General features: G+C 46.1%; 2 protein-coding genes across 2 annotated transcripts in view; one reads left to right on the top strand and one right to left on the bottom strand.

Annotated features, from left to right (window-relative positions):
- T265_00781 (hypothetical protein) overlaps nucleotides 1-668 on the top strand; it is a gene marked incomplete at both ends in the record, with an annotated part of 7122 nt that extends 6454 nt beyond the window's left edge. Inside the window, one exon of the mRNA XM_009164653.1 lies at nucleotides 521-668. Within this exon, the coding sequence (XP_009162917.1) occupies nucleotides 521-668 (148 nt within the window). The remainder of the gene's footprint in view (nucleotides 1-520) is intronic.
- Nucleotides 1-5073, bottom strand: part of T265_00780 (hypothetical protein) — a gene marked incomplete at both ends in the record, with an annotated part of 25071 nt that extends 19998 nt beyond the window's left edge. The window contains 6 exons of the mRNA XM_009164652.1: nucleotides 833-1087; nucleotides 1129-1272; nucleotides 1309-1408; nucleotides 1450-1544; nucleotides 1580-1692; nucleotides 4786-5073. Of these exons, the coding sequence (XP_009162916.1) occupies nucleotides 833-1087; nucleotides 1129-1272; nucleotides 1309-1408; nucleotides 1450-1544; nucleotides 1580-1692; nucleotides 4786-5073 (995 nt within the window). The remainder of the gene's footprint in view (nucleotides 1-832; nucleotides 1088-1128; nucleotides 1273-1308; nucleotides 1409-1449; nucleotides 1545-1579; nucleotides 1693-4785) is intronic.
- Nucleotides 5074-13270: the final 8197 nt, after the last annotated feature.

Consider the following 13270-nt stretch of genomic DNA (forward strand, 5'->3'; position numbering starts at 1 on the left):
TAAACTATATATATATATATATATATATATATATATACACCCTAGTTATGATCAACTAGCATGCTTATCAGCTGAAAAAGACATGCCAGAACTTACTACGTCTAAATGTGCCTCCGAAATCGTAAGCGTATGTTGCAACCAAAGGAAACAATCCTTCGATTACTTTTCCCACTACGGTTATCATCATCAAAGACAGTGTGTCGTACCTAATTATACGTTAAAATCACCGCCATCGACATCACACTAGTGTGCAACACTGATGCTTCGCTGCCATAACTTAAAGCTTAAAGAGACAGAAATAGAAGAATGGATGGGGGCCGGGACCTGGCGCTGATCTACTTCTAACATTCCAACGTGCCTATACATACAAGCGCTCAGTCAGACGATCTGGAAAGAAACTGACAGCGACCAGCCGTCATTTCTTGTCATGTCCACAGACAAGTGCAGGAAGGAGACCACGTCCTAGAAGGCGGACAGCACCAAAACCCAAACTCTTCGTAATCTCTTTCACACCCTTCAGCCTAATCCCAAGTTGTCCACCTCGTAATACGTGCCTCGTTACGAATTCGTTGACGCAATCCAACACCATCAATGCTTCTGACACATCGACGTTCAAAAACGCCTCACACCTGTCGGTAGAGGCCATGCCTCGCAAGCATGAGATATAATTAAAGTATTTAGTTCGGTTGTGTTCCTCAAGTAACTTGTGGGTCATTTAATCATGTGTCCTGGAAAAAGTGTATGCTAAAATCAAGTTTATGAAAACCCAACAATAATTTTACGCAGGATACCAGCATATTGTGCAAAACGAGCAACGGTCTACAAAACTTACCTTTTATTTAACCGAAATAAAACTTTCTCTTTAGTTGCAGTGTCACCGAATTCAACTTCATTCAGTTTGTAATTCGCGTCCCAAACGCATAATTCACCATCGGTACTGATAGTGATGACATCCAGCGAATTTTGCATAAAGAATCCACCAACTACTGGGTTCCGATGCCCAGAAAGTGTATATATAACAAGCTTTTTTAGTCTATGAACAGAAAATACTCTGCAGCTGTTGTCCGAACAACCCGCAAGAAAAACACTGGACGAAAATGCGATAAGTGTGAGTAATGACTACCTTACCAAGAGTCCGTGGACCAATCGATGGATGTTACATCATCCAGGAAACCATAGTACACTCGATACAGTTCCAGATGATTGAATTGCCTCTGACAACCCGGTGCGAAAAACAGCATGACACAGTGGCCTTTTGCGATTGCAAGGAATCTGGACTGAAGTTACCAAACGAACGTAAAAACTGACTTTCCATCTGGACTGAAAGAGAGTGCAGTCACCGGATGTTTCAATGGGTAGACCGATACTACCGATCCGGATATAAGAGATATGATGGACGCTTCACCAGCTGTTGTCAAGGGGAGGAAGTTAGCACAAAACTTGACTGACCATCGTTCACAGCCACAAGCATGGAAACTGATGGAGAAAGAGCCATATGGCGTATGTTGAAGAAAGACTTCACCTCCAGGGTTGTAGATTCGTCTCTGAACAAATTATGTGGGTAGGTAGCTTCGCTTACGTTTGCAAATCATATACATTGATTTGATTACCCACTGGACTCAGAAGTCCACGGCCATTCGAAGTGAACAATATATTTCCGCATTTGTATGCAGTTCCGAATAAATTGGAGAACTACCAAGATGAAACTGGTAGATAAAATGTAATACTTTGAAGTTCAACCTCATTGCGGCTATGGTCTGTGGTAAGGAGATCCAATTGAATGCGTGAGCAAAAAGCCAAACAAGTGGAAGAATTTTAGGTAATGCCTGACCTGAAACGAAAGAGAAACTCGCAAATAAGCAGGACAAGACAACGTTAATTTATCCTATCACAGGAGACATTCCATCCTCCGCGCGGAAATGCACTTCTCACACGAGTGAATGGCGGAACACTGAGTCGCCAAACAGACCCGTGTATCTGATTTCGAAAAATATCCACTTAGTTCGGACCGTTGTGAACGCATGGGTTAAATGACTTTACGGATGACGAGGTGTCAGCTGCATACAGGAACAAAATTAGGCCATAAAAGGCACACAGTCAACTTCAAACAGAAAACCCATGGTCAACAGAACGGAAACCACAGGTAACATCGATGTGAATTGCCCGAAGATAAAATAGTTTTACCAGAATAGTAAAGACACAACGTTTATCATCATCAGCAGCAGCAGCATCAACAGCATAACGTCAGCGTTCAACAGTGGCACTTTGCTACTGTACAACCATAAGGAAGTGATTAACATCACTGAACATCGACAGCGAACTGTTTCGGGTACTTACAGAGGAGGGTAGTCATGTCCTTGTAAGATACCGACCCGGCAGCTGAAACTCATCCAAAAACTCAAAGTAACGAAACACAGACATCACAACACTTTCAGAAGCAAGAAACCGATAGTATCTGCACCTCAATATTCGAGCCACATGCAAAGATAGGTGTCCTACCCGTGCAAAAGAAACGGTTTTATCATGTGACCACGAGGGTGAGCGTTCTGTTATGTAATAAAGATTGGTGTGGAGCTTGGATGCCCAGCCGGCTGCCAAACAGTTAGCATGGACAGATATAACTACAAACAACAACAAAACACTGCAATGGATTCTGGCATATCACGGAAACAAAGGCAACACATTTTATCCCAACGTACCCTATTATGATGCAGGAATGCAAAATCAGTCAACGCCTTAGCTGTTTACCAATAAGCTTGGGAAGACAGCAAGAAGTGAAACACTCACATCCAGAACACAACCAAATAATAAAACCCGTGATAGATCGCCAGTTGTACGTACGATATCTGCTTGATGGAAGCCTGAGCACTGAGAGAGAGTCAACGTTGAACGGTACTGAAACAAACGCCTGAAGAGAGAAAGGTCATATTTCAATTGATCACCACATCCACAAACGCCTCACCCCGAGCGACGGAAGGTTAGGAAGAACCACACCCCAAATTCATTATCATCATCATCATCATCATCATCGCCACCATTACCATCGTCACCAGCATCATCATCACCCAGTGTGAATTTGAAACACGAACAGAGTGAGTGAATAAAATATCACGAAAAATTGAGATACTGTTTTGTTTACAAGGCATAATGGTAGTTTAGATCAGGTGCCACGCAATGTCAAAGACTCGCCGCACCAAGCACGAAAACAATATGACGATTCGTCGGCGATAGCAACAGTGAGAACAAGAAGGCCAGATTGTCGTACAACCATGCTCGTTTATTTGAATGAATTTCTTTACTGGAAAGGAAGTGACAATCGGAACGGAGACCGATCATAAACATCTGAAGTGTTCACTAATCCAACCGCTGATTCAAGTCATCTGGATAGAAACTGAGGACATTAAACCTACTGACATCAGTTAGTGGCCGCAATTACAATGATATCATCCAATTGTGGGGACATGGAGATCCCGTCCAAGAAGACGCCATATAACGGATGAGGATTCTTCGCAATCCTGCTTTCCCCTCCATCATAAAAGCCTACGGACTTGAAGAAAAACCTGAATGAATCTCAGATGAATATATAGCTTGGCACATTCCCCAACTGGATGTGTTGCAGAATACCGTCAGAAGTAATGTCAAGCATACAATCCCAATCTTTAACCTACGGAATTCGAAATATGGCACGAAAAACAAGTCTTCTCGGAAGATGATAACTCGGTGCGTGCAGCGAGTGACCAGGTAAACACAAATCTGTGCTGGATTTGCTTCAAAAAAACGTATTCTAGTGCCATCCTGTTCTAGCTATGGTCCCGAGACATCAATAGCCTAAAACCTATATAGTTTTAGAAATTCCTACCACTATCATAAACCCCATCAGAATTAGCAGCACCAGCTATTACTGTACTAGTACTACGCTAATGGTTACAACTGCAAGTTTTCTTCACTGAGAAATGATCAGGTGGGATGGGTGACAGCTCAAAACAGTGAAGTGGTGATGCAGTTCTAACAGCGTCGTATCATGCCTCATTGCTGGAGAGTATGTACAAATGTGAGGCTGTGAACCTGATACCTGATACTAAAAGAGCTATACCGGACCAATGGTCTTCTAGAATTCGGAGCACGTGACCAGGCAAGCGAAGTCTACGAAGTGTCATCAACTCACGGCGCTAAAACAGAACGGAGGTTTTAGAGATACTGGCGATCAGACATCAGAATCTTCTCGAAGTCTTCTGTTCACAGAGGCCAGGTTTCCGAAACACACAAAAGCAAAGCCCTTTTCGGATATATCGATCACACAGACTCCGTGGATTGACAAAAGTCGCCCTAGAACGTCAACTTTGTCATTGGCCAGACCGCAGGGACTAATGCAAAAGCCCAGGTACAGCGGGCTAAAAGCTTAAATACCGTTGTGGTTGCTGATGCCATGAAAGCCCGCGTAGGTAGACTAAGCGCTGCTGAGCCACAATGGGTGGTCGTCTTGAAACACGAAACGCACGGACAAAGGGGATCGCTTGTTTCAGATGTGTGCCGACCACAGACTGTTCCTTTGTAGTACGAATGTCCGGAACAGCGGAAAGCGCTTGACAACGTGGTGCCCATCAACAAACCAGTCACGAATCCAAATAGACCACATCGCCGTGAGGGTCGATCACCAACTGCTGCTCCTTCTGGAAGACCAGCGTGGAATCCGATCATGCACTTTTACGCTGCTGCTTCCCATTGCGCTTACCAGGTCAACACAAAAGGCGCACGCCTCACTTAGCTGCTAAGAAGCTAGTAAACCCAGAAGTCAAACGAAACTATCGGAAGTAATAATAATCGTCCAGCTGTAGAACCCTTCCGGTGCCTAGCTGCCATGCCACCCGAGGGAAGCAGGAGGGCTGGGATACTGCCAGATTGCCCAAACTTAGACAGGGGAAGTCGAGAGGAAGAGGTTGGGTCAGAACCACGGACCTCCCGATCGGTAAATTCGCGCACTAACCAATTGGGCCATCTCACCTTCGAGTGTATGATTAGCTCTCCAAAAGCTTCCCTACAAAAAGTGGTGTCTGACAAGGATATCCGCTCCATTATTGTTCAACTTCATCACTGATGAAATAATTAGGAGAACGCTAGAAAGTCCTTAAAACTCCGGCGTTCAAATTGTTGCTAGTGAGTACACTGACGATTTGAAGTACGCGGATGATATCGCCTTCATCACTGAGGACCAAAGCGAAGCACAGGCCCTGTTGAATATACTGACCACCGTCACACCATATTTTGGCATGAACCTGGCACCTTCAAAGTGCAAAGTCATGCTTCAGTCTCTGAACATACCACTTACAATTCAAGGAGAATCACTACATATTGTGGAAAACCTTACACACCTCGGTAGTTGGGTTACATCTGACGGGAATATTCCTGAAGAAGTCAGTGCAAGAATCTCAAGGGCTCGAATCACGTTTGCTAATTTGCGTCACTAGTAGCATATCGTTCAGCTGTAGCACCCTTTCGGTGTCTAACTGCCATGCCACCCAAAGGAAGCACGAGGGCTGAGATACTGCCAGGTTGCCCAGGCCTAGACAGGGGAAGTCGAGAGGCAGAGGTCGGGTTCGAACCACAGACCTTCCGGTCAGTAAATTCGTACTCCAACCACTTGGTCCATCTCGCCCGTGGCATATCACTAAATCTTAGGGGTTGTAGCATCACCGTGAATCTAGCACCACCGATTAAGACGCCTCGGCCATGCGCTACACATGCCGAAACACCGTCTACCGAGACGAGTGGAGTTCTCTGTGCCTCCTTCAGAATGGCGCAAACCGCAAGGTGGACAACGTATGACTTGCAGAAGGGCGTGAAAGAGATCACGAAGAGTTTGAGTATTGTGGATGTGTCAACACTGACTTTGTTGTCTTTGATGATGAAAAACCCAGGTAAGTTGCAAAGCTAAACCTATGGTTCACCTATTATAGGTACAATAATTCAAGCAACAATTCAGTTGACCACCTGCTACCTCCAACCTGGAATGCCGCTCTTCAACAGGAGGGTGAATTGTGAACATGGAACCCCTTCAGTCTCAGAGGTGTCCGGGTGTATATCTTTACTCAAGTGTCATCGTACTCCTGACGCTGACGACCTGCTCTTCCGTCAGTACCTGTCTAGTTCATTCGGATCTACCTGGCAGAAACAGATCGTTCCAAATAACTCGGGTGAGTCGATGATAGTCGACGATGATCAGTGCCTGTTCATCACATCTGATCGCGCCCCAACAGACGGTAGCTCTGGAACACTCAAAGACAGCCTTTAGCACCTTGTTGCAGGGAGCTAAGAGCTCAGATATCGTTGTGGTTGCTGGATAAATGGATGCAATCGCGAGCCACGAACAACGGACGAACGCCTGATTCATTTATGTGCTCATCGCAGACTGTTTCTATGGTACTAACTCCTGAAACGATCAAGGGCAGTTGGCCACACGGTGTCTCCCGCATATGAGCCAATCTCCAACACAGACAAACCACATTACCGTTAGCTATAGGTGCTATGGGTCAATTATCCATTGTCGCTAGTGTACTTGGATCACGCGTTTGTTCGTTGCTGATCCTTACTGCGCTTTTCAGAGACGCGCAAGATATACACACCTCAGCTAGGCATTGAGAAGCTCTCGGACTCTAATGTGAAGCAATCCTACCAGAACTACCCAGTGAAGTTCCTTTCGGACGACGTCTTTCGATGATAACTTTTCTGGAAGGTACTAGCCACAACCATGCAGGATCGTGGGTGCCCCACTTGTGAAACGGCGCAAACAGAAAGATCTAAGCACTGCATCACGATCAGCACTCTCAAATCGCTTGAAACTCGGAAACATGGTCGAGTGTATAAAACCACTCTACGAACTGTCAGACTTCGGGTGAAAAAGAGCATTTGCGCGGATCAAGAACCTTCGTGAGTGTAGGAAGCTGAGGAGATGGAGCAGTCGAGAAACTGCACCGATTCGACTGGCCGCCTGCAGTTGCTTGGCCAGATTATCCATCCACAAAAGAGCTCTCGACTGTACTTGGAACACCCGACGTCCTTGAAGATAAGCGAATGGGTTTTGTCCCTCAAAAGTCACCGAGATCTAGTCGTGACGATCCCACACCTGCTCTGTTGAAAGACACGAGTGAAATCTTCGGTGCTTGTCTAGCTTGTTTCCTTCTATCTGGGCGAAAGAGGCTATCCCAACTGAATGCGGTGGTGTCCAGTTGCAAAAAGGGCGCTCGCAGTGAGTGTAATAATTGCAGGGGGAATTAGCTTGACCCCCAATTCAACCAGTCTCTCTGCGTCACTTATTTCATACCGTCCTAACAACGCTCATGAAAACATGTCTCGGCAACAGCAAAAAGATAAAAGATAAAGCGTTCAGCTGTAGCACCCTTCCGGTGCCTAGCTGCCATGCCACCCGAAGGGAGCACGAGGGCTGGGATACTGCCAGGTTGCCCAAGCCTAGACAGGGGAAGTCGAGTGGCGGAGGTCGGATTCGAACCGCGGACCTTCAGGTTAGTAATCCGCGCTCTAACCACTTCGGCCATCTCGGCAACAGCAAACAGGAATCTGGTCGAGGAGCTGTGTGAACCACATCTTCAAACTCTCAAGTGTTATAGGAACGACACGCGTGTAGATGCTCTACAACCTTGTTCACTGGCTTCAACAATGCGTTGGATTCTGTCTATTGGTTAGTTCTTCCAAGACATTTGCGCGGCAAGGTATGTCCAAGAAGTTTGTCAATAGCATGCGTTATTTGCATTCACATACTCGTGGGCGCGTGAGAGTGACTGGGGAGCGCTCCAAAAGCTTTCACATAAGCAGTGGCGTCCAACAAAGATGTCCATTTCGTTTGCCACTGTTACTGATGAGGTATTGAGGTACTGAAGGTCTCCAAAACCCTGGTGAGAGCACTGTCGACCTAGAATATACGCACGACATTGTTTTCATTTCCGAACACAAGCAGGTAGCGCAAGCAGTCCTTCGGTGGGTGCTTTGCGCCCACAAAGTCCCAAGTCATGCTCAGGGCGTGCAGATTTCGAACATGCGTCTAAGAATTCAAGGAAGTGGAATTTGGGGAACGCTATAGGCATGGCGGAAGTTGCCTTAACTCTGATGGCAGTGTGACATCCGGAGTGAGCTCAAGAATCTCGAACAGCAGAATTGCAACTCGTGACATCAGAAAGGTATATCACTTGGTCTCAAAGGATGCAATTATCAGACTAGAGTATGGGCTGTATAGTCGCACGCTGCGAGGCTTGGCGTATGCGGGCAAAGGATCTGAGACATCTTCAGGTCTTTGACCATTAGTGTATCAAAGGTACTGCTAAAAGAAGCTGCAATCAAAGAATTCGGAATGAAATTACCAAAGGATAGGTTTTCGGTGAAGTGCATCCAGTACTGCAAGCTACTGTGGCTGAGTTGTGTTGCGCATGCCAGTTGACCGCCAATCGGGACTAGTGCTGTTTTCCGTATCTAATTTGGAGCAGAACAAACCCGTGGGTCTAGACAATTTGATGTGGCATAAGGGAATGAAGGATAGTATGAGAAGTTTAGATGCTGTTGGAATCCAAGGGTGGGGCCGACATGACTCATCATTCTTGGCTGAAGACACTGAACGATATGGCGGCTACCTGATGCCAGCGGCGTCCATGTTGTTAGTTTCCATCCATATTATCTGACTGAGTGCTGTAGGTGCAGTCACCTTGGATGTTTGCTGTAGGTCAGCCGTATGTAATGGTGTGTGACTGGCTGGTCTTTAGGCAGTTCTCTGTTAAAGCCTTAATGTACTTGGGGCTTCTGAGCTTCGAATGCGGTTGCCCAAACCCCTCCACGTGTCTACGCTTGTTAAGCTGGATGGCTAGGTGATCGTCAGCTGACTTAATGTTGCATTTGTCGTTGAAAGTTTATTTAGACATAACAACTTTTTCTGAGCTTGCTCTGGCGGTCTCGCCCGGATTTTGTGCCAGTCCCCGATTATGGTAAACGTAGTATGCACGCTATGGAAGAATCAGGTGACAGCAATTCTTCGAAATTGGATGTTCATGATAATTGCCGCAGACAGAAAGCAGAAAGCTCGTGAGCCAAAACCCAGTAGGCCACTTTCTACATCACCAACACCTGCATTCACATCAGCTAAAGTGGAAGCCGCTGTATACTACCAGGATTGGCGACTTGTGGGGGGGAAACCGGGCTGCTAGTATTTCAAGGCCATGACGGGATCGCATAAAAGCCGGTGAGAAAATACAATTTTTCATTCATCGATCAATTTTCGCGCGATTACGGTCTCCGTGAAGAGATGTTGAACGTGTCTGGTGATGCACCAGCCACAGCAAGGTTAGCGCCTATCATGCCGAAGCCACCGCACTCCAGAATGTCGTCAAGTAAACTCACTGTACTTCATGTCTTGCAGGTACACAGGATGAACGTAATGTAACAAGGCAAATGCTATAGTACCTCCAGTCATGGAATTTGAGTCTAACTTGCGAGAATTCCAACGGGAAGCGGGCATATTTTAAGCCCGTCGACATAGTTCATCGGCGTCCAAATATGAAGTCCGGCGAAGTGCATGTGCAATCTGTCGGTCATGCGTTCATGGCCTATATGTGTGTACGCGCCTGGTCATACAGGAACGCTTGAAAGCGAAGTCGTCGGTATGCTGACAAGTGCCTGAATAATCACCCAAGGCCATTGTGTTCATTTACCACTACTCCGCACATCACAGAGTAAGCGCCTTGCGGTCTGGACCAGGCTGCTAGTGTATCAAGGCCATAGATGTCCTTGGCTCGGGTGGTATAAAAGCCAGTGCGGAGCTACAAATGGTCATTCCTAGCTTGTTCCGCTGCGGTCCGGGTGCCTACGACATTGCAAACGCGAACATTATGGTGTCAACGACGGTACGGCCGGTTGTATAATGTTTGAATGTCCTGTCGTTTACTTCCGCTCGTCTGCGTAGTTTGTTTGCGAACCATGGCAATGTAATTCAGGTAGATTCAAAGTATCAGCGTAACAGAGGTAGCCGTATAAGATGTAATATGCACGCTATGGAAGCACCAGGGGACAGTGATTCTCCGAAGGCAGGTGTTCACGGCAATTTCTGTGGATGGAGATCGGAAACAAAGATCATGAGCCAATGCCCAGTAAGCAAGGTTGTACATCACTAATACTTACATATGAATCAATCAAAATGACAGATACCGTATACTACAAAGAAAAGCACGCGGAAGAATAGAATTGCGCGCCATCAAGGTCAGTCTTGTTGGAAGTTCACGGTTTGATACAGGATCGGATTCACGGATTCACGGAGTGATGCACAGGATCAAGGATTTTGCCAAAGTTTCCCGGGTCGGTTCTGTTCTCGTCGGTCAGTGGCTGTCGTTCAACTGAAAGGCACAAGTGAAAAAAGGGTGTAGCACTGCTCTTTATGTTCTCAGCGCGGGGCAGCTTGCTTGCCAGCGCGAGGATTCGCACAAATATATGTCTAGTGGTGCTTTAACTGGTGCTTTAAACTGGGAGCGTGGACAACAGTCGGAGGAAGGTCATTCCACGCAGCTACTACAAGAAATGAGAAAAAATTGTGTCTAATGAATGTGTGCGCTCTGCGCTTGAAAACCGTCCTACTATGTTCCCGCCGTGTGTTTGCTGGTCAACGGTGGAAATTCCGTTGTTCACACCTTGTTCAAGCGGGATATAAGCAAGAACTGAGTCTCTTCGGAGACGACGATACTCCAGGGGAAAGAGGTAAAGCACCACGAGACGTGCTTCATAGTCTACGGGTTAAGGCCGGCAGTCATTTTTGCCGCAGCTCGCTGCATACGCTCAATAAGGGTTACGTCCTTGCATCCTGAAAGTGCCACTTGGCTGGCTTATTCAAGAAGCGGTCTGACGCAGGCCCCATAGAGTATTTGGAAGTCCATGCAAGTAACGTGGGATAAAGTGTACCGAATCATCTGTAGAACGACGAATACCCTTTGGGCTGATTTCTCATGGCGCAGTGATGACATGTTTGAAGAAACCCAGATATCCAAATCCATTTTGGCATCTATCCTCTTGATGCCTTCTAGTCCATTCTCACCATGCACAAAGGCGTTCACTGAGTCTCCTCTGAATGGCATACGAACGCACTGTTGCCATTTAGAGGAAGTTGCCAGTCCAACGACCCCTACTTTGCGGCGTCACATCCATTTTGAGGGCACTGGCATCGGAACTCCAGGATTCATATTCATATAGCGCGAAGCCCTGGAAGTATACACTTTTCCTCGCCGAAAAAATTACGATTATCTAATTTGAGTTCATTATCCAATGGGCGGTCCGTATATTATTTACCGAAGGAGGACAAAACTGGTTTCAGCTGGGGTAGCAACCGCTAACTTTGTGTTATTCAGGATGCCCACTTTTTAGCGAGATTAAACCAACTGGTCCTCATCGCATTGTCGACTACCGATCTGTAAGAGCTATATGGATTATGTAACACGTCAAAAGTAGGCTGTACCAAACTGTTGCAGACTATGGCCTCTGCAATAATTGCACATGAATATGTACATTTTCATCAGATACCAACCCACGATGGTCCTCAACCGCGTTCAAGAGGGTCAGTCGGAAACCTTCATTTGGCCAGTTTCCAATTTTGGAATATTGAATGTTGCGAGAAAAGGCAAACTTCAGTGCGTATTAATCAACTTACCCCAGGAAACAGTTATTTAGCATTTGATTGATCAAATGTCATAACCTCGAAAACGTCTTTTAACTACAGCATCCTTTCCGTGCTCAGCTGCTGTGCGAACCAATGGAATAATACGCTGATAATCAAAACGGGCCTATTAAGTAGCAGTCAATTTAACTGGGTCCCTTACAAATACAGATATTCCGGATAGTGAGGAGCAACCAAATACAGAAGAACTGGTAGTTGACCCGTGTGGGTGCCTCGTTTATAGGCTCAGTTGCGCGGCCAGTGCCAGCTCCGATGGCTATTGAACTTAACTCACCAGAACCGATCCAAGAAGGCTCGAAAGGAACTTGCCACCTCAAATGAAAAGCGGTTGGCACATCAGTGCAGGAGAATAGCCGGAGGGTTCCTTCGAGAAAGAGGCGAACTTCAGAAACAAAAGGAAACGATTCTCAGAAAAGAGGGGCTTCATGTGTCTAGGAAAGATTGATCCCACAGTATAACTCAGAAGAGGGTAGAATTGGCGGAGAAGGTTTTTTGAGGACGGGGCTGTGCACATGACACGTGAGTGTGTACACATGCGTACAGGGTAATTTTGCCTACCCTTCTGCTTTTCTGGCAAGCCCGGAGGGTCCAGCGGACACCACTCAAGTTCTAATTGACTAAGCCACCTGGAATGCGCCAGGTCTTCGTGCGACTGTATGTGACTGTGCAGCGCGCGTAGCCTGATTAACAATGCTGCATTCGTTACGGCATCCACTCTGATGAATCCTGAAGCGAGGTGCAAAAAGATTTAATGCCATCCGATATTTAATCAGGTCCGGCGGTTCTAAGCCTGCTTCGATGATGCGGTTTGCTAGCTAACTCTTCAGCGCGCTCGCTTGTTTTCAATATTTTAGTGCTTCTTGGATTTGCTTTGAATGTACTCCGTCTAGTTGCATCCAGTTTTCAGTTGTTTTAAGATTCCGGGGTACGCAGTCTCATCCCAGATGTGTATTGTTTGGTTCCCGAACCCGTTGCAAGACGTAACAGTACAAAATATAGGCTTATGGTAAAAGGAGAATCTGGTTGACGCATTGCATAAATTTCATTTTAAACTGGACCAGCCCCCCAAAACCGGCAGTCTTCTAGCATACTGTGGCCGTGTATCTGTCCCATACCAAGTAGCAATCTTACTATGAGATTTTGCAGTATATTTTAATTGTCTATGGTGCGACCGGAAGTTTTCCTTGGGATTACACAACCACACTAGCGCCAAATCCTCCTGCTAGACTTATCAGCGCCCAGTGAGATTGTGCCATCCAGTACAATGCTGAGCTAAATAGAAAATTTTCCCAAAGTGGTTTCCGATTGTCAAAAGATTATGTGTGAAAACCGAGAAAGATTCCTTATGATTGCAAGGACAGAAAAAATTGGAATACGCTTTGATCCCGACATACAACACATCAGAAAAGGGTCAACGATATAGTCATTTCAGTTCCACGATGCTCCGCGTGATTTTAATTTGTTGGCGTTCATCCTCATCTTCCCTCATATCCCGAGTAATGGTTTGGAACATAGTGTAACGACCGTCTTGAATTCTTGAGCAACGAGCACCAAGGT

Source organism: Opisthorchis viverrini, assembly GCF_000715545.1.
Source record: "Opisthorchis viverrini unplaced genomic scaffold opera_v5_8, whole genome shotgun sequence".
NCBI classification, from domain to species: domain Eukaryota; kingdom Metazoa; phylum Platyhelminthes; class Trematoda; order Opisthorchiida; family Opisthorchiidae; genus Opisthorchis; species Opisthorchis viverrini.